The sequence below is a fragment of the Zonotrichia albicollis genome, chromosome 10, assembly GCF_047830755.1.
Source record: "Zonotrichia albicollis isolate bZonAlb1 chromosome 10, bZonAlb1.hap1, whole genome shotgun sequence".
Classification (NCBI taxonomy): domain Eukaryota; kingdom Metazoa; phylum Chordata; class Aves; order Passeriformes; family Passerellidae; genus Zonotrichia; species Zonotrichia albicollis.
This window is the reverse complement of record NC_133828.1, coordinates 374,816-401,316: the sequence shown is the minus strand read 5'-3', so window position 1 is coordinate 401,316 and position 26,501 is coordinate 374,816. Positions and strand designations below refer to the sequence as shown.

Genomic DNA, 26,501 nt, shown 5'->3' with positions numbered 1-26,501 from the left:
TATGCAATTTAATAACCTTACACCCACCTTGGAAAATATCAAAATCCAGAGAATTCTTAACTGTATCACACTCATAACCATTACATGTTCTCCATGGCTCTACAACACCCAAGCAAATTATTCTGATGTACTTGTAGACATTTCTGAAAGCATTAACAGCAAAAATCACACAACCCAGGCAGAACTGTGGCAGCCTCCCCAAGAGTTAAGCAGTCTCTGTGAAATACGGTCTTTGCATCCAGAGAAGGTTAACAAGATGTACATGGAACTGCACTGTAGGAGAACATTCTCCAGGAACTGCCAATCTGAGCATCTCCAGCTGAAGACTGAACTGCAATAAAATGTTTCAAACACAAATCTCCATGATACTGCACAGTGTATCTATTTCATTTGTAGGCAGTTAGGATGGAATAAGAAGGCACTTACCAATACACAAAGACTGCTATCTGCTTTAAATTCACACCACTTATTTTAAAGAGACATTTTACTGAAAGTTGGTTTTACCTTAACTTGTAAACTAGCTGATGCAACTCTCCTCTCTAGATCTTCCACCTGCTGAAGAACAGCAAGATCCATCTCCATAGCTTGCTCTTCTACTGACCAGTTTTCCACAACATCCCGAGTTACCTGGTTATCTTCATTTTCATTGATATCAATAATTGCAACTGTATTTGAGAATCACATTTTTATTATTTTAATTAACGTTTCAATTGCACAGGTAAATTCAAGCTGATTTACCCTTCACTCCAGTCAAATGCTGAAAAACTGTTGTAAAAGTATACTATTCTTAAAATACCCAATATGAACAACAAATTCTGTATGCTTTCAAACTTGCAATTTAAGGGCAGGAAAGGGAAGGAAAGGCCAAGTGTTACAGGGACGGAAAGAGGTTCAGAAGGTTACCCAAGCTTAAGAAAGTTACTTATATCACGAGAACTATTTACATTACATGGCATTTCTCTAATACAGTAAGTTTCCAGAACAGGGCTGGTGAAAACACAGCTACAGATGAGGAGACCTTTAACTTTTTGCTCCAACCACTACTTTAACTCTCCTGCTAAACATACCCCAGGAGAGTTCTGTATCTGTTGTCTGGTGCCCCAACACCATGTGTAACAAATGTAAACTACATACCATCCTTGTTTTTGATGCAGGCCAGAGTGATATAATCCATGTGTTTCTGTATCTGCTTTTGTAAGGCCTTTTCTCTTATTCCCCTGAGATGCAGCACTTTAAGCAAAGATTTTAGGTCCTCTGGATCAGTAATCCTCCACCATCCATACTGCATTTCTAAATCAAGACAAGCACATGAACACTTTGCAGGTGCTTATTTTATGTGATCACACATGATCTGATTAGAAAATCAATAGGCAAATTATTAAAACAATTGTAACATGATAGAGACACTGCAGAAATTATCACCTTACTGTTGCATTACACTTACCTTCTGGTATAGGCTTTGGGTTAGGATAATCTACAGGTTTGGCTACTTCAGCTGCTGTAGAGGGGGCAGAAGCTATTTTTTCAGCTTGTAGTGCTGGTGATTCACTTTTACTTGCAGGAACACTAGATGCCAAGAATGAGTTACCATTCACTTCTGATAATCCTAGCCCTGATCCAAGAGCAGGTAAAGGAGATGGAAATGGAACATTTGAAGTAAGAACTCCTGTAGGCCATCCACAAAACTGGAGTCCCATTATAGGCAGTCCTGTCTTCATCTGCTGGAAAGCACAACTACCATTACTATAACCAAGAAACCTGAATTATTATTAGGATGCTATTTGTCAAACAATACTCAAAACACAAAGAAAGCCTTTACTCAATACTTCAGTTAGTTTCAGAAAAACTCATGTAACACTGACATGTAAAACTTATTAGGGCCCTGTTAATGCTAAAAAACAATAGCCTCTAAAGGTAGGGTTTGGTGTGTTACACTTCTAAAAACTAGTTTGCATTTACTTGCTTTTCATTTAATACCAGTACCACTCTAAAAGCCAAATTAATTACTGAAATGCACATACAAAATATCATACATTGGCTTACTTGATACATCATAATCTAGTATTATAAAATTTCTGTATTTACTTACTAACATTTAGAAATAGAAAAAAAAATTTAAAATGCAGATATAATGATTGTAGGTCTGTGAAATAATTTGTATAAACAGACATCCTGCCCAAATAAACTCTGCAAATTCAAGCTATTCAAAAATTAATTTATTTACCTGCAGCGGTGACAATGCAAAAGGACTTAATCCCATTGGACTCTGTGCAGAGGCTGAGCCCAGGAGAGGAGATGGAACAGGTGAGGGTGAGTTTGAAGGTGGATGTGACTGAGGAGTGAGGGGAGCTGCAGTGGCTGGGGTGTCCACATGGGTGACTGACGTGTCATCACAGGGCACCCGCGGTAACAGGCTGAACCACTGCCTGCTTTTCTCAGTTAGAGTCTTTAACAACTGATCATTTGGAATTAGTGGAGAACTGTAAAACTTTCCTGTCCCACTGGCATTAGGACTGAAAAGATTATTAGACTCGGGCTTCTCGACGGAGCTTTGTGATGCAGGGGGTTGAAGACTGCAGAGAGAGTTTTTTGAGTTACTCGGGTAAGATAATGCGCAGCCATTTGCTGCACTGCCATTGGGTTTTGGGGACATAGTATCAGACTCAGGTGGCATTTTTGCTACCTCTAACAGTTTGCTTAATTTTGAAAATGACCCTGGCTTTTGTAAAAACAGGTTAGTGCTGTCCTTTTCTTTCAGATTTTCCTTTTGCTCACAGTGAGTTGTAGTTAAGCAATGCAATTTTTCTTCTGATTCAAATTCTTCTTCTTTGATGTTCATACTTTCTTCTTTTTTTAATTTCTCTTTTTCTTTTGCAATTTCTTCTAGACCTAAAAAGGTGCAAGAAACGCAGATTACCTGTAACAGATCAATTATTTTACGAACTTCTTATAATCCTAGTTTGAATTACAAATAACTTCGGTTTTGGGTCAACACATGTTAGATTCCCATGTCTTTGCTGTTGTTGCTGTTAATGAAATCCCTTCTCGCTTTACAGCACACTTTGCCAAAGGAGCAAGCTTCTAGGCATACAGATTTAAGCACGACTAAACACCTCTAGGAAAAATCCCCTCAGCGTGCCTAACACACTACTGAATTCATCCAGTGCTACATCAGAAGCAGTTTGCCAGTGCGAAGGCTGTGAACGGGACAAATTTTTGCCAACTTTCTTTATGCAGAACTCTGCATGCCTCATCGAGAAGCTTCTCAGGTGATATCAAGAGAGTGCAGTGTTTTCACTCCTAAGTTTATTTTTGCAACTGATTGTTTCAATAAACACACAGCCAATTATGAAACAGAGAACCAAAATTCCTGTTACAAAAATATTCCCCAAATACCAAAATAACATTAAACATTTTACTTCTTTCAATACAAATCATTAACAACTTTAACTGTGCAACAATATCAACAGTCTATGACGTTTAATTCTCTTTCAAGAGCCACGCAGCATGACTGGAACTCCACACAACTAAGCAGACAGCTAACATCTAATCAATTTAAAATACAGCAAGCAGAAGCTGATTAAAAATAAAACAAGTTTATTCAAACATAGGAGGTGCAAAAAATCTGACAATCTAGCTTTTATGAAAGGAAAAGACTTTTTTTTCTCTGCACAACTAGTCTTTCTTAACTATTTCTCTTCTACCCTTATACTGACTGCTAACTCAGACAAAAGGTCTTTAAAAGTATAAAATGCTTTTAAATAATGAACTGATTGCATAAGGGGAAGGAGGTAGAAAATCCAACTCCTTATTTTATCAGATACCATAGTCACAAATAAACACGCAGCTTACAGTTCATGGCAAGTGCATCTACAAATATTTACTTGCTCCTGAAAAATGGTAATTTCTATGAAGAAGTTACATCCCCTCTTATTAAAACTCCAAAATGTCTTCACAGTTATTGTCTGTATCAAGATATAAACAATTAAGGTACCAGCATAAAACTCCAAAATGTGTTCATAGTTATTGTCTGTATCAAAATATAAACAATTTAGGTATCAGCATAAACATGAAAATGACTAAATGACTACACAAAAGGGATAGAGAAGTTTTGTTTAAATGGACAGACCATTCAAGACTTTATGTCTCCTATTGCCAAGATTTAGGGTTAGGGTTACAGAATTAGAAATAGATAAAGTGTAGAATTTCCATAAAGATATTTTCCTTGATATTTTTTGAAGGAAAAAATGTGAGAGAAATGAGGTTTTGGTTCACCTATATGAAAATTAGAAAGGATTTCTCTGTGGCCAAAATGACGGTTTATGTTTAAAAATTCCAATACCAACAAAAAAGTCAGGTTAATACAAAATTTCTGCATCTATCCAATTAAAAGGGTGTGAAAAATTCAACCACAGTTAATATATAACTGTCACAAGCCCAAAATTACATTTTAGTTTTAGCAAAGTGATTTCAGCAATTGCTGGCTAAAGAAACATTGATTGGTAAAATGTAGACACTAAATCATGTTGTTTATTAGAAAACAAGATACTTCACTGCATGAAAGTAATTGTCATATTTTTGCAGCCATCTATCCTATTTTCATGCACAGAACAGTCTGTGCATTTGCAGAAAATCTGAGGATGAAAATTTTTTCTGCATTCTATGGTTCCCCTGATTTTCCTACACAGAGATCATTGCCATAGGGAAAGGTGAAATAGTTCAGAATCAAGAAACCTTGCAGGTAGGTAAAAGCTTAACATGTGGAAGTATAACAACTGAAAACTTCCAAAATACCAATCCTTGTTTTGTATTACCTGATCTTTCATAACCAGAAAGAGATACCAGAGAACCACATAAGGGGAGAGTTCTATTGCCAGCAGCCTGAGGCCATCTGGCTGAGGGTGAAGACCTGGCTGCCAGCACCCCCAGAGATGGGCACAGTGTCTTGGCCTTGCATGCCTGTGGTGCCACCATTGCTTTATGGCTCTTACCTTCACCACTTTCCATGCCTTCTACAAAGATCCCACCACACTGGGGCAGGATCCAGTACCGGCGCCTGTAACGGTCCTGACCAAACATCATTGAACGCAAACAGTGGGAAGCTTCAAATAACTTCTTTCTGTACTGGCTTTGTTGCTATTTAAAAAAGGGAGAGCATTATAAATCGGTGGGTGGTTAAAAAAAAATCTCATTATTACAGAAAACATCTGGCTGCCAGACTGAACAGAAGTTCAGGGCTCAGACAAGGAGGCTCTCTCAGAGACTCGGGACAGTGGTGTGTCTGTGTGTATCTGTGGGATATTCTACTCGCAATCACTGCCTTGACTATTTTACTGACAAAACTTCCTTTAAAAAAAATCCATTAAAGTACTCCCTGACTCTAAAAACATACTGCAATGGTGCACCTTGTCTTTTTATCCCTGACTCTCAAAAAGCAGTGGATTAAATAAAAATATCATTGCAGGAGAACAGCTGAAATCCTAATAATTACACAGCATCAGCCAGTGGTAAACAGAGCCCTGAAGACAGATGATAATGCAACTGCTGATGGGAGACTAGTGAGATATTTCAACTGTTCATAAAAGAATGACAACAACAATACACAAAAATAAACTCTGTCTTTGGACATAACACAGCTCTTTGAGGGGGACCAACAAGAACTTCAGATAGTTTATTCAGTTCTTGTTCTGCTAAAGTGACACTGATGGGACTCAGCTGGAATCCTGGACTGCTAATTTACTGCAATTTGGAACATGAGGGAAACCAACACATGAAGTCTTAAATGACAAATAGGAACAATAAAAATATGGGTCATGAGTACCCCTAAATACAACATTATAACTTTCTCATTTACACTGCTCTTCCAATTCTATTGCTGCTTCTTTCAAAATGTGAAGCCCAGACAGTTCTGTATTGGCTTGGAGCACAATGGCAGAAATCAGCATGAAAAGGAGGGCATGAGAAAAACAATTCATTGTATAAGTGAAGCCATTGCTTCTCATATACAAAATTTGTCATCACTTTCTAAGATCAACAAACAGGAATATGTGAAGTAGATCTGGATAAAAATTACATTATTCTCTGAAGTGCAAATATATTATCAACTATTACTATTAACTGCCTTTTGAGTGACCTCTACTTAGTGCCACCGGACAAAACTCACAGTTCAGGTGTCACGAATTGGAGTGTTATTCATACTTTCACAAAACAAGAGTAGACACTTATTTCAATTTATATTAACTTGGAGCATTGAAATTTACATTTAATATAGTAACTCATAACACCCAGTGATCACATTTGTAGTAGAAAAAAGAGTAATGATCTCTCACCTTTGTCAGTTTTTCAATCTGTTTCTCTAATTCTTCAACACTTGCTGTCTGATCCCCATCATCCTATAATAACCAAATATACTGTCACACCATATTTATTACAGGATAAAATCATACTACTATGTCTTATCATTATTACAGAAAAAAGATGTAACAGAAAATGAGAGGAAAATACTAAAGAGAAAAAATAAGTTCAAATTGTGTGCTTGTGCAATATATTTCACTAGCAACAACACAATTAAAAAGAGGATACACCTTGAATATTTTGAAACCACCCAGACATGGACAAAGGAGAAAGCTCGCGTTTGCTGAAAACTGGAAGTAAATCAGTTTGTGCATGAACACAATACTACAGAATTTAATCTTAGTTTCTATGAAGCTTTTTAGATACTCAAAATAATTTTAAGTGTTTCTCATGCATGAAATAATGGCATCCCTTAAAATCCTATCGGTAAGTCTTTGGTCAGTCCACATTTGCATTTTATTTCAATGTCTATGTGAAACTGTAGACATTGAAATTATAACATTTCCATTAAAAACCAGCTCAACAAAGTAAAAAATCTTTCATTGATACTTCCTGTATTATATCTGACACTGACAAATAAAATTTATCATCTTGTGATCAAATAAAGTCAGGCAGTGATTATATGGGGGAAGTTGTGGAAAAAAATGCACAAGAAGATCACTCAAGGTACAAACCAGAGAATGCTAAAGGCAATTGCATTGTTCATTTTTTAGTTAACAAAATAATAAAAACTAATCAAAATTTAAAACCACTAGAGGTAAGTTATTCTTCCCTCCTTTTTATGGCAACATTTTTGGGAAACAGTGCCATATTACAGAAAAACAGAAGGAAAACAAGTCGTAGCTTATTTGCAAATAAAGTTTCACTATACTGACAATTCCCCACCTCATCCTCACAAACTTCTGCCTTTTTTCCTTTTTTATCATCTTTGTCCTCTTCATCCTCATCATCCTCATCTGCCTGATCATCGCTGTCATCGTCGTCGTCGTCGTCGTAGTCGCTGTCCCCTCCCTTCCGCCGGCGCTTGCGGCCGGGCGCGGGCGTCTCCAGGGAGTGGGGCTCCTCGCCCCCGTCCCCGCTGCCCGCAGCATCTCTTTTACCAGTTTTCTTGGCATGAATGATTCTGAGCCTTGGAACACATGAGAAAGCGTGAAATGATGGATTATGGCTGTAGCATAAACATACCTCTCTTCCTATGAGATTGAAATAAAATCATACATTTCGGATTTGAATTAGAGCTTCTGATCTACCATGACACTGCATTTTCTCAATATTTACTGTCACTAGTCAACAAGAAAAACTGATGTTATAAAATCCTTACTACTCATGGTTCCATCCTGAATAGACTTTGTTTCTCCCAGGTCAATTTTACCGTGTAACTGTTCAGAAGAAATGAAACACAGGAGGGATTTCGAGAAGTCAGGAAAGACGATATAGAAGAAAGAACCATTTCAACTTCTTTATCTTTTATTTAATGCATTTAAGAACATGATGACAAAATAATTGTGTATATTGTGTATATTGTCAGGGAGAAAAAAGCAAAAATACTCACTTGGAAGTATGAAATTATATACACTGCATGGCAACAGCAGGTTGATTTGATTTTTTTTAAAATTTTTTTATTTTTAGATTTTTATGAACTTTAAATATTATTTGACCTCTGTCCTTTAGCTGAGCTTTTTATTCTAAGATACACTTTTTTTTTCCTGGGGAATTTTAGTTACCTCAACAACTAAAGATTACTCAAACTGTCATTTTTCCTTTTATGAAAGAAAAGGGAAACTTACATACCAGTTATTATGGTTGTAGTAGACCTCCTTCTTCTATAAAACCCCTATAAGACAAGATTCCACACAGCAAAAATTACAGTTCCACCTATCAGGGAGCTTGCAGGCAAACATGCTGAACCACAGGAGGTGTATATAGCCAGGCTGAACCAGTCACTTATCACGCAGACCAAAAACGCAACTGACTTAGAAGAGATTCATAAACGTGTAGAAAAGACAAAGATTTTTAAAGAGATGACTGAAGAAGGTAGGATGGGAAAAGCAGAACAGTAACGACAAACACAATTACCAGGACGTAATTTTTCCTTGTCGCACTCCTCTCTCTTCCCATCCTACAGAACAATATTCCATACAGCAAGTAGCTACAAGTACAATGATGCTGTCCAAGTACTCGTTCCAGGGAATATTGACAAATGAACCAGCCTTCTAAAACACTGATAACCAGAGCCAGTTCTCAACAGCACAAACTGAAATGAAGGTGTCACTCTTCAACTGGGAGCAGTGCTTCTTTTAGAAAAAGACTGTTAGCCAAGAAATCATCAAAGGGACTTGAAAACTGCTGGGCTTTGGTTTCTTGGTATGGTTTTGTTATTGCTGTTGTTTTGGGGTGGGTTTTTATGCACTAGTTACTCCACTGGAGAATTTATAAAGTTTTATACATTTATTTTTTCTATATCAAGTGGATGTTTGTCTGTTTTAGTGATTTAAAATATGTTTAAAAAAATCTCAAGCCTTTTAGTGAATTTGGAAGCAAATAACATTTTCAGGTATTGTGCAAAAACCCTCAGTCTCACTGCGCATCAATACCACTCAGGCTACTGATTAAGTTTTTTAGAAAACTAATTTCCTTTTCAAGAGGATAACTTCAAGCTTCTTCACGTAGACTGGAAATTCCTGCCAATAAACAGGAATTAACTATCAAAATCACTAGTTAATGACTGGATTATCTGCTGCAGTGCTGGATGATTTCAGAGACAATTTACATACACTAAGATAATCTTGAAGACAACTCAGTAATAAAGCTGGCAAGCGAATGTTCCATGACCTGCCAACACCTCTTTCATATACCTAAAAGAAACCAGAAGAAACAAAAAAGGCTACTTTTGCTGAAAACAAAAATAAAGATGTAATGTTGTCAAGCACTAAAGGAAGCTTGCACAACACTGCAAATTATCAAGCATGCAAATGAACCAAAGATGCTCTTCTTTGATAGCACCACAAGCAGAAGGCAACAGTCCCTACTCAAAGCAGTGCAGAGGCAGAAACCAATGCCAGCATAACTTTAAAAACGCACAGTTATTTCAAGAAGCAGCATGATTTTCTGTTGTTGCCTAGACATATGGCTCACTGAGAGAAGAAAACCCTCACTTAGGAAACTGTTCTGTCTTTCTCAATTTCAGGTATGGACCAAACCTGCATCTGCAACTGCTGAGAGAATCATGAAGTCTACTGACCTGTAAAAAGAGTGGGTGGCCCATCAGAGAACCAGATGATTGACTTAAGCCTGCTCTAATCTCATTTATAATGCTAACTAGATCACAGAAGGAAAATTCACCTTCTGACTTAGTGTTCATGCCTCCCCCATAATTTTTGCATGTATGTAGTAGGTAGTACCAAGGCAAAGAAATTCTGAACACTGTACTTTTCACGTACTTCACCTTGCGTCTCAAAAAATTAAAGTTTGGTAAAAAAAGCATTAGCATCTCCTACCTAAACTCAGGGTGCAATTTCTCCCCTTAGTGATGCTGGTTTTCATATACCATCATCATTTAGAGTTGAAATGGTTTCATTCAACAGAAATTAACTTACACAGAGCATACCAAAACACTGGCATGTGAAAAGAACACTGCTGCAGTGAAAAACTCAAGTCCTTTATAAAAACAAATTATTATAATAAACAAATTATTAAACCAAATTATTATTATCTAATTCTTTAAGAGGCAGTATTTCATTTTTATTCTGTTTTATGTTAATCTCGCTACAAAAGAGATGCCACAGAGAAGACATGTAATAGAAAAGGAGATGCTGAGACTTTGATTATCTAGTATTAAAAAAAAAACACAGAATCATCTCAGGTGAGAGTCTGACCACAGCTGTCACATAGACAGCACAAAGAAAGATGACTTGATCATATGAGATAGGCACCTTTACAAAAAAAGGGATTAGTACCAAGATTCACAGCAAAATGTGATAGAGAAGGAATTAGATGCAACCTCTCATTGTAGATCAGCTAAGCAGAAACAGTCCAGGCAGTTCAGAACTCAAATTTCCAACCATCTACATTACACTTATTAAGATCCTTGAGGGAAGGAGGAGAAAAGGAGGGAAGAGTGGGGAAAGAGGTGAGAGGCAAAGCATCCCTTAGAACAAAATACAGTGATTCTGTTTTCCAACATGGGATTTTACTGTTGCTTATTTACATGTCAAGAACAGGCTTTTGCATTTATTTTTGCCCTCCTCCCCAGCTTATGTCCTTAAAAAATGAGAACATACCCACAAAAATTAAAACCTCCTTCATCGAACACGTGATGCAGATAGAATCTTTTCTCATCCCCCTTGAATATACTTGTAGCCACCCTGGACACAGTGGTTTGAAGATTAATGACAGCAAACACTGGCCAAACAGGCTGAGACTGAATAAATCCATTCCTCAGCCTCCGTTACCCATCCCCTACACGCTTCCCGCAGGAGGGGCACGTGCTGAGGGCACATAAAGGTCTGCAGGCATGGGAAAAGAGGTTACAGCTCTTGATCTCACAGCGAGCACTCAACTGACCAGTTATTGCCGTGCAAAACTCCTTGGGACTAGGATGCTTAAAAATTAGATCAAGATGTGAATGGATGGGGAAGACAACGTGTAAGAATGATGTCTGGAAGCAGAAAAAAACTGCAAAAAAGAAGACTGATGTGTACAGATTTCATTTCAGAGAAGCCCCAGAACAGTTGTAAGGGTTTATGGAAAACACAATTGACATCATAAAGAAGAAAATATTGTTTAAAATTGATTGAAGAAGAGTCTTCTAGAACCTTCTTGGAATTCATCAGAAAAAGTGGAAAACTCAAAAATTTTGAATCAAATTTGAGAGAGGTGAATCAAGCTCACTGAATTCAAAGAAGCAGAAGAGCAACATTTCTAAGCTCTGCTGCAGTACTTGCACTCAAAAATAGGGAGAGCACCACTGGACCCCAAATTCCACACACGAGGCAAAATTCCAAGAAATGGAAACATTATTGTAGCAAGGAGGATGAGCTTGGGACTTCAGAGTATGATGCTCACTACTTGACAGGGAAGAAATGAGAGATTATAAGGAAAAGGGAAGATCCTACATCTACAAGTACTTACAGTTTGATGGAGGGAGAGAAAGACTAAGCAGGCCCTAAGAAGACAAGAACAGGGAAGGGTCCCGTTTTGCTAATGGTAAATTGGCTACATCAGAACTTCATAAACACTTCTTAAACCATATCCCATAGAGGGGACACAGATGAAGACAGGAAAAAAGTAACTGGGTTTACCTAAAGGTTAAAATACATTAACTCTGTGCAGACTGGGATTTGTAGTGTTAGTAGAAAATGTCTTTTTATTGGTCTAATTTTTTCATCTACCTCCCTCTTGTCCTTCTTCTTTACTTCTTTCCTTCTTCCTTCTGAGATACATTAAAGGGAAAAAATGGAGACATAAGATTAGAAATGGAAGTACCTAAAGCAAGGACTAAGAAAGGATTTACCGTTCCTAGCAAGAGGTAAAGATGACAAAGGAGAAAAAAAAGCAGAGTCTGGCTATGCGTTTTTACCCCCTGTGATTCATTAACTTTACGCCGTCCAGCTTCCTGATAGTTGGAGCCAGTATGGTTGCTGTATGGAATTTTGTCTTGTAGGATGGGAGAACAGTGAATATGAAACTGACAACCTTTAAGAAGTTCAAATTTTACCTTAAACAGAAATATAAGAAATATAAAAAATATCTCAAAGCTTGCATTCTACATATGATCCCTAGCTATAGGGAACGACGTGACATTGACAGATGAGGAACACTAAGATAACATAAATTAGCAAAATTCAATTGGCAATTGTTGTATGAAAATCACATTGTCTTAAAATGCCTTTCAGAATGAACACTGGAAATTTTGGTAGGTCCAAATAAACTTTGATTATGTCAATAACAATTGTATGGCTCCTTTAATATTCCAATTAAAAGTTTTTTGTTTCCTCCAAAGAATACAAAAGTAGACTTGACTTTGCTCCAAATCTGAGTGACACTAACCCTCTGAATCTCATGCATCTTTAATAGACTGTAAAAGACTGGTGTTGCAACATCCTAAACCCACATCTGTCTTAATTAAGCAGTTTGATTATACATCCTAAACCCACATCTGTCTTAATTAAGCAGTTTGATTATTAATATCTTGGTAAACCTGTAACTTCATCGGCTGATTTTATGCTTAGAACCAATTCCCTATAGAGCAGTGTATGTGAGCAAAGGCTAAAAAGCAAAATATTGTAATATTTAAGGAAATGAAACTTACTTCCGAAGTTTGCCTTCAACCATCCATTTATCTCTCCTTAAGTTTGACATATAATCAATGTTTTTATCAATTTCACTGTCAAAGATGAAAATAATCCATTAACCGTGAACTTACGTATCTTTTTTCTGATAGACATTACATATAGACACTTTTCCCTCAAATAACTATCTTTTGAGAAATCCTTAAATTTCAAAATAAACAATTTTAAATATAGGAAATCACAATACAAGGAATGCCAATGTAGCACACTGTTATGTCAGTCTTTATCCCCAATACCACTCAGTTTTCTTTCCACAAGGAGCATGGCACTCAACATTTCTTTTCATAGCTCTAGTTCAGTGTCAAGCCTCCAAATGTCTTTGCCACAAAGCACGTAGCCCTGTGATGAAAAAACAGTTACCACTGGTACATCTGAAGTATTCTACCTAGGATCCCTGGGACCTACAACCCAACATTCACTTTTCGCTGCAGAAACTGAAGAACCAAAACGAGGGCTTTGGCGCAGCCACCATCTGCGTGCCCGTGTCCGAGACATCCTGGCTCAGCAATTCACCACATTACCGTTGTTTCTATTATCAAAATATAGAAACTCAAGTTCTAAGTGATCATTTCTACAAACAGGACCTGAGTCATCTGCAACAAGAGGAAGTTTCTTTCTATGATGAATTTGAAGAATACACATGAACTTTCTTGAACAGCTGATGCACAGCACTTGCACTGCCCACTTCTGCTATCTTCTAACTTTGGAAAACCTGAAGCATCTCTTCCATTCCTGCTTTACTTGACCCTGATTAACTTTTGCAGCACAGGGTACCAAACCCAGCAGAATACACCAAGAAACAAAGCAGCACTCAATTAGGTCATGAAACACTTCCGCACAGACAGTCTGTGGAAGAACAGGCACCCCAGAAAAAGGCATTTCCTAACTTTTTGTTCCACATTGGTGGGTTTTGACAAGTCGTTGAACATAAGGGGGATTTAAAATTATGAAATACTGTACACTACTGACCACAAATGCAACATATACACTTTCTTGAATTGCTACAATGATCCTTGCCACCTCACCTTATGACCCTGCTTAAAGAAACATCTTCAAAACATCTTCAAAAACAAAAGGAAAAAAGGGAAAACAGTGTACTGCAGAAGCCTTGAACAACTCTTCTAAATTATTCCCTAGAACACCTAGTAAATTTCTTGGCAATCAACCTCATCTTTTATTCTTGAAATTGCTAGAGAAATTTTGGTTCAAGCTTCGAAAACAAAATTACAGACCAAACACGGAAAAGTTATATTCTTCCATCATATCAACAGTTCATAAAAATAAGAAGCAGTAACTCAACCAATTTCAGCTTTCATTGTAAGAAGAACATAAGTAGTCCCCCTGTAACAGAATACAGTGAATACACAGCATTTCTGAACTACAACATTTTTTATGATTTTATTTTCACACACCTGTTTGGGAAAAATCTTACCTTACTACACTTTTGCTGCATGCTAACTCATTGACCAGAAAAGCAAGCACTGATGCTTTCTGAGCTGGAGAATGTGCCTGAAAAGCTTTTGTCTTCAAGCTCTCTGTCAGCTCTGTTTGCCCACAATGAGCCTCCATGAAAATCTGCAGAATCTCAGACACATTATCTCGATTGATACCAACATTCAGTAAGTGTTCCCCAAGAATAGTTTTAGCCTAAAAAGAACAAAGACATTTCAAACAGTCATCTTTTAAAAACACCATTTTCCTTTGTAGGCTATATTATTGTTCATAGAAGACAGTATGGGCTTGTTTGCATTTTTACATAAGTATATCAAACACGATTATTCTCTGAGACTATTCAAATGTAAATCTTAAATACAGAAACTAATTTGAATGCCTTCACCTCTAAGTTTTTAAAAACAGAGATAATATTAGCAATAATTAAATGGATTACATGTACAAAGGCATGGTCCAACTGAAAATTGATGAATACTGCTGTGTACAATGATACTATGAAGAACTCTAGAGTGGAAGAAAGCTGAAAAAGAAGGCCAGTAAGAAAGAGAGTCATGAATGAACTGGGGTTTTGATGCAGTGACCTAGACAGCAGACCTTAGGGAAAGAAATAGCAAGATTCCCTGAGAATATAAGATGAGGATAAGAATGCAAAGGAATGGTTGGAAAGGAGTTAAAAGACATGGCCACAGATGTGACAGTGCTCTGCAAAAGATCCAAATAAAAATGGGATGTGTGTTTGTGTGAAGAGAAAATGCACGGAAATTTATCATGTCCAGAAAATGGGAAGGCTGATGGGACACAAAGTTTTGGAGTAACATTAGAACCATGACACTGAAGAAAAGAATTAAGAAAGTCAAAAGAAATCCATAGGACAGAAGTGTCAGAGACACATTATGAAGAACGCATTTGTATATACAGGGTGTTTACTATGGATTTTTTCTTTTTACCTTGTATCCTGTACCAAGTCCAGGATCGCACACAGCTGCAGAGACAAGTTTCACAAGCAAGTCCTGTACTTCTCCCATGCTGTCCCCTACGTTGAGCAAACCCTCTTGAAGAACACTCAGGGAGGGAACATCTATGGCCACATCAAAGCCAAGAACTTTACCGAAGTTACGCAGGAACTGCACTACCATGAGACAATCAGAAAACGTGCTTCCATCAAGAACAAGGCCTGGGATGCGAGGCAGCTCTGGGAAAGGCTGGAAAGCAAAGAAAAAACGTGAAAAATTTGGTAGCATATTTCAAAAGAAATTTTTTTATAACAGCTGGGAAAATTGATTGACACTTCCTTCTGACCTACAGCATAAAAATGCTGGAAGGTACAGACAACCTTTCTTCCAAGGGGTACCCTGCACCCCTTGCCCATTCAATGCTGAAACACATTTACGTGTTCACAAATTACACAAGGCAAGAGATTACAAAATACTTCCTTTTTGGCCAGGAGACACAGTAAAGATCTATTCTGAGCCAAATTACTCTAAAAGGTAGTGTAAAACTATTTAAGGGAAAAAGGGTGTGAGAGTCTGTCAGAATTTTCCCTCATCTGCCTCACGATCGTCCTTGGGAGACCACTGAAGAGAAGACCCCCCCATCTATATCTGGCTCTGAAGGAGAAAAGCCACACGCCACGGGCCCTGAGACCTGAAAGCTCAGTGTTGCTGTATGCTAAGAAGAGGGCACCATGCCCCGTTTGCAACAACAGCAGCTCTGGAAGCTGTCCCACCTCTCGGCCTGGCTGGACTCTCCTGAGTTCCGGGTGGTCTCCCACAGAAGACCCTCACCTGTTTCACAACCACCGTGACAGACAGACAGAGATGTGAGAAGCTTCTCCATCAAGGACTGAGACGTGAAACTCCTGAAAGGCCTCTCTGCTCCTTCCAAGGACTGGGACTGAAACCCCCAGCCCGGGGGAGGTGTGTGGGGGAGGCAAGCTGACTGAAGCGAGATGTTTGCCTGCAGGTTGTGACCGCTGGACCGAGAATACAATGGCTCTCGCTTACTGCTGAGAACATAGACTACCTGTTACATCTATCAAGCTCATTTACTGCTGAGAACATGGACTACTTGTTACATCTGTTCCCTATTGTATCTGTTTCCCCCCTCACAATTTTCAGTAATAAAAACCTCTGAGTTAGCTAGAGCCTTTGAGATCTCCCCAGCGTAGCAGGCGGACCCTCGGCTGGACTGCACCAAAGGACTTCGTCTCTGCGTTGGTAGCTATATCCCCTCTCTCTCTCTCTTTCTCTCTCTTTTTCTCTCCCTTAATCCCTTTTATCGCATTTTTGCTGTAGTTATTTCAATAAAACTGCAATTGTTTTGATTATCACTGCAAACCCCCTTGTACCGTGCTGGTGTTCTGCACTCTGAGATCACTCCTACGAACCATCAGGTCATCTGTCCACTAGGACGGACCCTGACAAAGGGAAGGAACTTCTCTGGAACAGACTTTGAACCCAACCTTCGTCAAGTTCTTACGGACAAAAACTAAGAAGTTGGAAGACTGGGAGAGTAATTCTTTTTGAGCAACAGCTTGTAAGAGTTCTCTAGATAACTATATAGTGTCTGTGTACTGAGACATGATGCACATTCCTGGTGTAAAAATAGCTTGAGTAAAGAATTTTTAAAAAGCAATCACGCTTTTAGGAAGCAGGCCTCTTTTAAACAGAAAGCTTTTACATAAACATATGCTACTGTGTAGTGTTCTAGTATCTTGTATGTATTTCAAATAGCTCTCTAATTACCTCAATTAAAACTTGAATGCTTTGAGTGTGAGTGCAAGAAGAAAGTTATTCACAGAATTATAAAATACAAAAACAAGAAGCAACAAAGTAAGTCTATGTTGTTGTGACTACCTTCTGGTCTGCTAAGCACATATCTTCATTAGGCTTCTTTAGCTCCTTTGCCATTTCTAATTCCAATCTTCGCTGTTCCAGTTTACGTTCCTTATTTAATCTTTTTTCATCACGTTTCTCTTGCTTTAGCCGCTCTTTTTCCTTAAGAGAATTAAAAGGAAAAAAAATAAACCCCACATATTAAACTTACAAAGGAACAATCTAAGAATTTGAAGAACACTAGTTCTGTAACCTTAAGAATCGTCACATCAATTAAGGAATGTTTTAAAGTAAAGGGGAGGGGAAAACTAGAACAAAATCACTGAATTTGTAAAGCAATCTAAGATTCACTTTTTTCTCTCCTGTCCACAGAGACACAGGTTTTACGTATGTTTGCAAAGAAAAACTCTTTCAAGTACCATTTAAGAAAGATGAGTGAGTGAAAATATGGCAAAGAATTGACATGCAAGGCACCTGATTTTAAAGGCTCTGCTTACACCCCAGTATTGTTAATCTGCACCTGCACATGACTTTTTATTCTTCCTTTTGATTCTACATGGAGTATTATTAGACCACTATTGACAACTGTGGATAACCACTGTGAGTGCACAGAGATCGTGACTTCTCCTACTACAGTCTTTAGTGGAAAGCAAGATCAAATTTCATGCTACACACAAAGAACATATTTGGACCAGTAAATTTACACTGGCAGAAAAAAATGCACTGACATTCAGAACTACCCACCTGCCCACTTGCTTGCTACTCTACAGCTGTGTAAGCACCCTCTGCACTGCCAACGCAGGCCCCCTTTATCTACCCTGAGTTCATAAGAGACATCTTGTATTGAAAAATCCCAATGGACAAAATGGTCTACTGCCTTTTATCTTAGCCTATGTCAATGTCCCAAGGTCAGCTGGCATTGCTTACAACTTATTTTTCCCAATTTGAAATGCTCTACAACAGAAGAAAACCAGAGATGTATATATGGATATTTATGTGTCCACACAGAAATTTATAGTTTTGATTAAAACTGAAAACTTTAGGCTGCACTACATTTCATAAATCTATTTAAATATTACTTCTACTGGTTGAAATAAACACTGCTCTATATCTGTTAGAGTAAAAATATAATTGGAGCACTGGATCAGACTAAATGACCATTTAGCCTGGTATCCAGACTTCCAACAGTGGAATGGGGGTGCTTGGGGTATCATCTTCCTCTATTTCCTTGTAATGAAGTATTATTCAGTTTTTCTTGGGTTTGGTCAGTTGCATTTATTGAAATTTGCAAATACATCCTAGAAAGAAGTTTTGACAATTTCCTTAACAACTACTTGCTATAATGATGGCTATCTTACTTCAATATCCTCATTATCTGCACTTTATTTACAAAAGTTTAAGGATATAGATTTTAAAAAAAAGGCCCAGGATACAGAAATACATAAATGTAAAACAAAAAGCAAATGAGTAATTGTGGGTTTTTTTGTATTTTACTTCTGTTTCTTCTCAAAAACATCCAGAACTCTCAAAACTGGGCCATCTGTGCCAATGTTCAACCATCTCTCTCCAAGTAAAAAAGTTTTTTAAGTTTGTACAGAATTTCCTGTATTCCAATTTGTGCCTAATGATTCTTGTCCTACTGCTGCAATGTACACAAATCAAATTATACATAACGTAAAAGGACATTGCTCTTCTACAGATGATTGCAGAACAAAATTATGAGAACTTCAAACTTTCAGAGTTAATACTCACTTCTGCTTTTTTACGTGCTTCCATGGCTTTCATAAGCATCATATGTTGTCTTCTCCGTTCTCGTTCCTATTGAAGCGAGTAATATTAGAGCAAAACTAAACCACATTTCAAATCAGTAAAAAAGCAGAGTAACAAATTTAGCATTAATAGACAAGTCACAGTAAATACTAAATATAGGACAAGAATGGCCAAGTCTGTGCATGTTTTAGTTCAGGTTTAGAAAGCAAATACAAGAACAATCAAAAGCAAAAAGGTAAAGCAATGAACATGGAGACAGTGTAAATAAGAAGCATACAGATTTACTTATGGTCAGTTGTGATGCTCCTTCATAAGCTGGCAGAACAAAAAGCATAATGGTTGGCTGGAACAGGTCAGTTACCTTACATCTGCTATGACGGAACTTGCAATTTACTTCTTCAATAGCCAATTCAGCAGAAATTTTAAACTGGTCTTTTTCAAACATTGCAAGTATTAACATTTTTCTAACCAAGCAACAAATTAACATGACTACTTTTATCAGCTCTAGATCAGTTTTAATCAAGCCAGTAGTGGTGCATATACATATGCAACAACACTTGCATTTACTGATGCCTGTCCCTCAGTAAATTATGTCAGTAGCTTCAAATGCATTAAGGAGCAGTATTCTAAGGCACTAAGTACAGGGGATTTTCCTTCAGCTTAACAGCTGAAGAGCAAATCTTGGCCCCAGTAAAGGCTATAGGAATTTTATCATCTAATTTAGTGAGGCTAGGATTACGTTCTAATATTTCATTGTATATTTATAACATTATGTATTTACCACCAACTGAATGCTATTTCCTCAGTATCTTACAACGGGAAGACATCACCCTGATTTCTAAAACAGGTTAATTCAAATGGTATTTAAAATGTCTGGACTCATTCCCAGTGAATGGGACAAGGCTTGCAAAAATCATCCAAGTGACCATCCTAGTGATTTTGCATCAATCCCTAATTTTATATACTAGTCAAATTTTTACTGGGACATCAGTAACATAGATCCCTGGTTAAAAACCACATTTAGTTATTGCCACATTCAATTTATACACATGTTCAAGACATGTTTTTTTTTTTCCTTAACAGACAAGACAAGCAGATGTATGCAATGCACTGTGCTGTAAAGCCATGCAGCAGTATGTAATATGACAGCAGCCAGTGCTACATTTTATGCATTGCTATGACAACCATATCACAACCAAATCACAATGCGGTGTTAGATGTACAAAAATAAACATACCCATACCATATCTAGTCTATGCCTCTCCAACTCCTGGTAGAAAGAGTTGGCACAACATTATGAAACAGAAATCACAAAGTCATAAAACCACTTTATAATCCCCCAAAAGACCCCAATACCAAAGCAAAGCAAAAAATCATAAGGCAAAAGAAAATCTGTGCAGGAATCAAACCCAGAAGTTTAAAAAGGGCATATTTTGAGGATTCTACCCCCCCCCCCTTCCAACTGAAAGTAGTAGCTGACAATTGGCATTCTGTCTGTTTGGTCAACCAAACTTATACCAACCTGGTGCTTCAGAAGAACGGCCTGCTGCCTTCTCATCTCTTTCTCCTTCAACAGAAGAACAGAAGTGTATTTTTTTAAAACATCAATAAAAATTTACTTACCAAATTGCACAGTTCTGCCACACTAAAACAGCACATCTGACTTAAATTCTACCTTACAGAGAAGTATACACAGCATACATGACAGTAAGTCTGGGGATTTGGGAGTTCCATGTTAGAACACACCTAGAATGCTGAAGCAGCAATAGTACTTATACACACACACACAGACACTGTATTTTCCAATATTTGTAAAAGAGTTCTGTAGTTTTGCATGCATTACAGCCTAGAAAATACTATGCTCGCCAAGAAACGTCATTTTTTGATACAGTGTGCTTAAAAGAATATTGTGAATAATGTTACTGCTGAACATTTTGTTATGCCAACCATGGTAATGGCATACAAAGTACTGTCTCTGTATATCTGTGTGTGTATGCTGCAAACTCCTCTGCATATGCTTCATGGCTTTTTATAACGACACATACATGTCATTATTTGCTGTCTCTATGTACAGCTTCATTATCAATGAACAGCCTCCCAAGTCTATTGCTTTTATACATCTACATACATTATATATAATTATTTATGTTACATCACACTGCAACATATAACAACACAGTTCTTGTTTTTGGAGCTCCACTAAACTAACCTTTATTCGTTTTTCCGCTTCCAATAATTTGGCATTTGCTGCTTCTTCCTTCTTTTTCTTTTTTGCCTGTGCATGCAAAACAGGTCACACAACAGCACAATCACAACTTGAAAATAATCTGACTAGAAGCAAAGTTATGTATCTTTAGAAGTTAAGAACATCATCACTTATTGTATACATTGCAAGAAATCTGTGATGCAGCCTTCACGATCAATCAATTCACATTTCAGTTACTTTAAAAAAAATTCAACCAAAATTTCAAACAAAAAATTTCAACCAAAATTTCCCACTCATACTGTTTCACTCAAAACTGGCTATCCTTAAGAAAGCAGGTAAACACAGAAACGGCAAAGAGATTACTATTAATTTTTATGTCAATGGAGACTTGAAAATTAGCAATCTATCTTTGCTACTACACTAGCAAACCTGTAGAGTATACTCTAATACAGCCACACTATTTTTAAACCCACTGCATTTCATACAGAGCACACCCACAGCATTGTACTGTACATCCTACTAGTGCAAACTTTTTCTCTAACTAAGGAATTGTTCTGCTGTTAACTTATGTACACACAAGATTATTCTGACAGAAAACCGTGAGCCCAAGTGTGAATATTTGTAAGATTATGGATCACAGTTTATGTTGATCTTTAAAGAAAAATAATTTAAGACACATCTTTGAACTGGCCTTCAGAAATAAGGTCATTAGAGCTGCTATATTTAGTTGCGCTTCTAACTACATGTGTGACTACTAAAATACATTTTAGAATGGCAATGGAAAAATAACATTTGAGCCACTATTTGTACCTCCAAAATTTGCTGAGCTCGAAGTTCTTTCTCCATCCTAATTTGCTGAATTCTCTTAATTTTTTCCTACAAGGGTAAGAAAGTTACTTCTTTAAAAAATATATATAAAGGAAACGATACTTTTTTTAAAATACATATACTTTTACATACTATACTTTTTTATACATTTACTTTTACATTTTAAAAATGACAAAGTTTATACATACTCTTTTGTTATTGACTTTCAGCCTTTTAGTCATGTGCCCATATGTTGAGAAATTTTGCTAGTATTACATGTCTGGTATAACCCTGAAGGAAACCACATCTAGTAATGCATGGGTGGCCATGTTTAAATTGTCAAAGTTTTTATTATTTTTTTAACACCTTCAAGAGGACCAGATTAATGACCAAGTAAGGAAACTAGAGTATTCCAATTCCAGCTGACAATGGTGAAGCTACTTAAGAATGAACAAAAGGGTGAGCTATGCCATGAAATACATGATGTTTTGAAGTGATCTCTTTGACCAAGAAATAGCAAGGTCTGTCCAAGCACTGAGGCTGTTTATGCCTCAGTTCTTACAGCCTCTTTCAGGCCATTATGGTCCCACAGGCAGCACAGTGAGCTGAGCTCAGAAAAACCCAAAGCCCATGCTCTGTCAGCCAGGAACACTCACCCACACGCAACCTGGCTAACATGCTCAGCTAAGTACATTTCAGTTGCTCCATATATTTGAAGCACTCAGGTAATTAATGCTAATTTTGGAAGCTTTAGTATGCAGTTTAGTGATAGAATTGTATACATGCTGTAACAAAAGAAGTAACTGGAACAGGAACCATGGGTACTACAACATATTTAAGCATGTTTCATCATGGTGAAAAAAAACTATCCAGTTATGCACTCCACAGATGGATGCTGGGCAACCATATTCTAATATATCTTTCTTCATAAATTAATTCCTAAAATCTGAACCAAGTCTTATTGCATTGATTGAAAACTGCAATCATTGCAAACACTGGAATCATTTCACACTACCTGTGTTGCATAGGTTTGTCTATTAAATTAGCTATTAAAAATTCATTAGCACATTATTTGCGATTATCTCAAAAGAGCTGACTGAGCCACAGTGATAAGGAAGGACCATTTTGAAGAAAAGTGCATCCATCCAGCTGGACTTTCTGTAAAGTTTTAATAGCAAAACCCAGATCATGGAATAGCCCTGCAAGCTGGGGGAAGCCTGGACCAGAAGCTTGAAAAGAAGCTCAATGAGCTTCTCTGGAACTGCAGACGCTTTCCCAACAGCATGAGTAAAGCCCATCTGTACAGAATACATTGTTTTCTTGTGAGCTGGCCTTAGACTCTGAGAACAGGGATCACTCTAAAATTTTACTCTCTGGAGAACACAGTGACACATAGTGATACGTACAAGAAAGTATATACACAGTGATGTATATACTTTATTGAAAAGTAACCAAAACCAAGCTCCTAAGAAAAGACAGTCTATAATATTTAACAGTAAAAGAGCAATGACAGATGAGAAAGATGTACTAAGTTTTCCGACAAATAGAGCTGCTACATGAAGTCTAAACTCCAGTTTATGAGCTCTGTAAACTGTTGAGAAGTCCAACACCGTACAACCTTATCAATAAAATTAAGGGCAAAGATGTCCCTCCTGGGTGCCAGGGCACTGCTGACTTGACACCACACTTGCCATCAACCAGGGCTCCCAGATCCCTTCCTGCAGCTGCTCTTCAGCCCCTCATTTCCCAATTTATAAACACAACGAGGATTGTCATTAATGTATTTGAAAAAACTTATTTCTGTTGTCCCCCACAATTCTGGCAGCTTCAACTTCAACTGAGCTTTGACCACATGAATTTTCTCTCTACACTGGCAAGCAGCATCTCTGTCCTCTTCCCATGTCACTTACAGGAAAACCAATACTAGTAATTTTTCCAAGTGTTCCAAATCATATACAGACGTGGAGGGGATGTAGCATGTCCAGAGCAGAAGGGTAAGAGAGCTGTGGAAGGGGCTGGAGCACCAAGAACAGCTGAGGGAGCTGGGAAAGGGGCTCAGCTTGGAAAAAAGGAGGCTCAAGGGGGACCTTGTTGCTTTCTCAAACTCCCTGACAGGTGTGTGCAGCCAAGTGAGGGTCAGGCTCTGCTCCCTGGAACAAGGGACAGGACAAGAAGAAATGGCCTCACATAAAGGCAGGTTTAGTATTAGGTAACATTTCTTCATGGAAGAATGTTGGAAAGGGTTATCTAGCTCTGCCACAGGCTGCCCAGGGCAGCGGTGGAGTCACTGTCCCTAGAGGAATTTGAAAGATGTGTTGATGTGACACCTGGGGACATGGGTTAATGGTGGATTTAATGAAGTTCAGAATTTTAATATATTTACAATTTTAATACAGTAATTTTAATACACTGTGTGTGCTTTAAAACTAGATTTAAAACATACACTTTGTAATCAGTATTCTTAGCAATTTACTAGATATCTGAAATACACCTTATTGTGTGATAATGAAAATATAATTTAAAGAACTTATTTAGCAATTGCATAATTTACCTGTTGCTTCATTATCTTTATCTGCTCCTTTTGCTTTCGCTTTTCTTCAGCTGCCATAATAGCTAACAAACAAAAGCAAATAGTATCAGCAGAACACGGCAAGAGACAGGTAATTTTTCATAAACACTTTCCAAAATAATCCCCTAGCATGCACAACCTTGCACAAGTAGTACTTACCTTGCTGTTTTTTTGCTTCTTTGGCAGCTCGTGCTTGTTCCTGCTTCTGAAGCTTTCTCAGTAGCTTTATTTGTGCTGCTTGCCTAGCTATTTCTGTTAGAAAAAGAAAATATTAAGTTCATAAAAACAGTGCTGTCCAACAATAAAGATACAATTCATGTTCCAGACATTTGTATGCTGTAAAGACAGCGCAAACAGAGGATTTGTTTTGCACACACTGGCGTCTACAAATTTTTTCTATGAACTACCATTAATGGCACATCATGTATCAGTAACCATGTGAACAGTGCAAATGATCATGGATACTTTCTATATAAAACAAATACTGGTTTCAGAGGAAAAAATTATTTAAGTGACAGAATCATACCAATTATGCTGGTTTTATTTTAAAAACATTTTCCTCTTTCTTCTAAAGCAGAAAACATTTTTTTCAAAACTACTAAATCAGCATTTTATTCAGAAAGCATTGAATTAGCTTTCCTTACAAGTCACCTCATGTAATTAAGTAATAATTTCTTAATGAAGCAAGAACACAGTCACCTGGGCCACATGCCTCTTTCCTGTGTCTACCTAAAGTCAGCCATTCTTATGCTAATAAGTAACCACCTGAAGCATTCTACGACCCTGTGATAGCATTTCTGGAATTTGAATTAAATGTTTATGGACACACTCATAGGAGACAACTGGAGTAGAGGACGGATGTTTTGGAGGATGAATTTAGCTTCCTTTTCAAAGGACTGAGGTCCAGGACCTGCACGCTTGAACTCCCCAAAACACTGTCAGCTTCCTGAGCAGTAACTACAGAGCAAGCTTTTAGACACGTCCTTACGTATGCACTTCCTTCTTTAAAACCTATACTGATAAATCATTTAGTGGTTTATCAAAAAGTCTTCAATAACAGCACGTAACAAATACCTAAAATAAAACGCTATATACTAATATCCTAGTGAGACAAATCACTCTCCTACAGGAAAAACATTAACCCTTTATATACTGATACCCTCTTACCTTGAGCTTGCAGCTTCCTCAGCAGCTTTGTGTCGGCGCTGTCCAGGAATTCTCCGCTGCCGACGTTGGGCGGGCGGCCCTTGCGGCGCCGGGAGCGCGGCTCCTCCCGGGGGTGCTGCCTGTCGGCGCTGGGGGGCCGCCCCCGGCGCCCCTCCATGGCTCTGATGCGCGGAACGACCTCCTCCTCCTTCAGGAGACACCACTGCACGCCCTTTCAATCGACACATGCCACAGCGAGGTATTACAAACACACGTTGAAATAACCCGAAATCTAAGGTGGGTTGTAGATATTAAATATGCAAGTGCTGTGATGTATTATTTGGGCAGGACAATTTCTTGACGACGCACAGAAGCTATCTATTGAGAGACTATCACTAAGAACTTCTGTAAATCCCACCAGTAAGAAAGATTTTGAAGACTATTCAAGCATATGCTAACTTTTTACCTAGTAGATATGCCATTACTGTGTTATTTTTAATTATTTCTCATTAAATCAAATTGTTCAACCCTTTCTAAAGGGCAAAACAGATTTTTCCTAATTATGTAAACTTAACAACTTCTGCTTTCATTTAATATTATGAATAGTATTCTGCTTTCATATAATCCACTGTTCAACATGAATGAAAAAATGTGTCAAGCTATGAGGTGCTGTTTTCCAACAGAGTGTTTACAGAAATTCTGGCATACATAACAAGCAAAGGCAGTAATGTATTTTCAAATATTGCTTTCGAGTGTTATAGAGCTCAACAACTGAGCTGAGAAAACACAGATGCATTTAATCATCCAGTTTTAGTTAGTACAACTGAGTTCTCCCCTCATTCGCTGCAAAACAGTTTCTGCACCAGCTTGAATCAATGAAAAGTAACTTCTAAGCATCCACATACCTAAAGCTACATGAACTATATTCTCTAACCAAAGCATGCCCTGCAGTATTTTGAGGCATCACAAAAGCAGATTCTAAAATACTTTCTTGATAAAAATATTCAAGTTCA

General features: G+C 37.7%; 1 protein-coding gene across 15 annotated transcripts in view; it reads right to left on the bottom strand.

The window, feature by feature from the left end:
* BAZ2B (bromodomain adjacent to zinc finger domain 2B) overlaps positions 1 to 26,501 on the bottom strand; it is an 86,493-nt gene that overhangs the window by 7,541 nt on the left and 52,451 nt on the right. For 7 of the 15 annotated variants that reach the window (XM_074547713.1, XM_074547705.1, XM_074547706.1 and 4 more), the window contains 19 exons: positions 25,510 to 25,720; positions 24,502 to 24,594; positions 24,325 to 24,386; positions 21,777 to 21,842; positions 20,970 to 21,035; positions 20,283 to 20,327; positions 19,998 to 20,030; positions 18,743 to 18,808; positions 17,012 to 17,152; positions 15,104 to 15,358; positions 14,137 to 14,351; positions 12,665 to 12,739; positions 7,240 to 7,483; positions 6,330 to 6,392; positions 4,992 to 5,136; positions 2,225 to 2,889; positions 1,445 to 1,721; positions 1,135 to 1,290; positions 505 to 665 (listed from right to left, as the gene is read on the bottom strand). In XM_074547713.1, coding sequence (XP_074403814.1) covers positions 505 to 665; positions 1,135 to 1,290; positions 1,445 to 1,721; positions 2,225 to 2,889; positions 4,992 to 5,136; positions 6,330 to 6,392; positions 7,240 to 7,483; positions 12,665 to 12,739; positions 14,137 to 14,351; positions 15,104 to 15,358; positions 17,012 to 17,152; positions 18,743 to 18,808; positions 19,998 to 20,030; positions 20,283 to 20,327; positions 20,970 to 21,035; positions 21,777 to 21,842; positions 24,325 to 24,386; positions 24,502 to 24,594; positions 25,510 to 25,720 — 3,039 coding nt within the window. The remainder of the gene's footprint in view (positions 1 to 504; positions 666 to 1,134; positions 1,291 to 1,444; positions 1,722 to 2,224; positions 2,890 to 4,991; positions 5,137 to 6,329; positions 6,393 to 7,239; positions 7,484 to 12,664; positions 12,740 to 14,136; positions 14,352 to 15,103; positions 15,359 to 17,011; positions 17,153 to 18,742; positions 18,809 to 19,997; positions 20,031 to 20,282; positions 20,328 to 20,969; positions 21,036 to 21,776; positions 21,843 to 24,324; positions 24,387 to 24,501; positions 24,595 to 25,509; positions 25,721 to 26,501) is intronic. The other 8 variants (XM_074547709.1, XM_074547714.1, XM_074547710.1 and 5 more) reach the window with 5 other exon arrangements.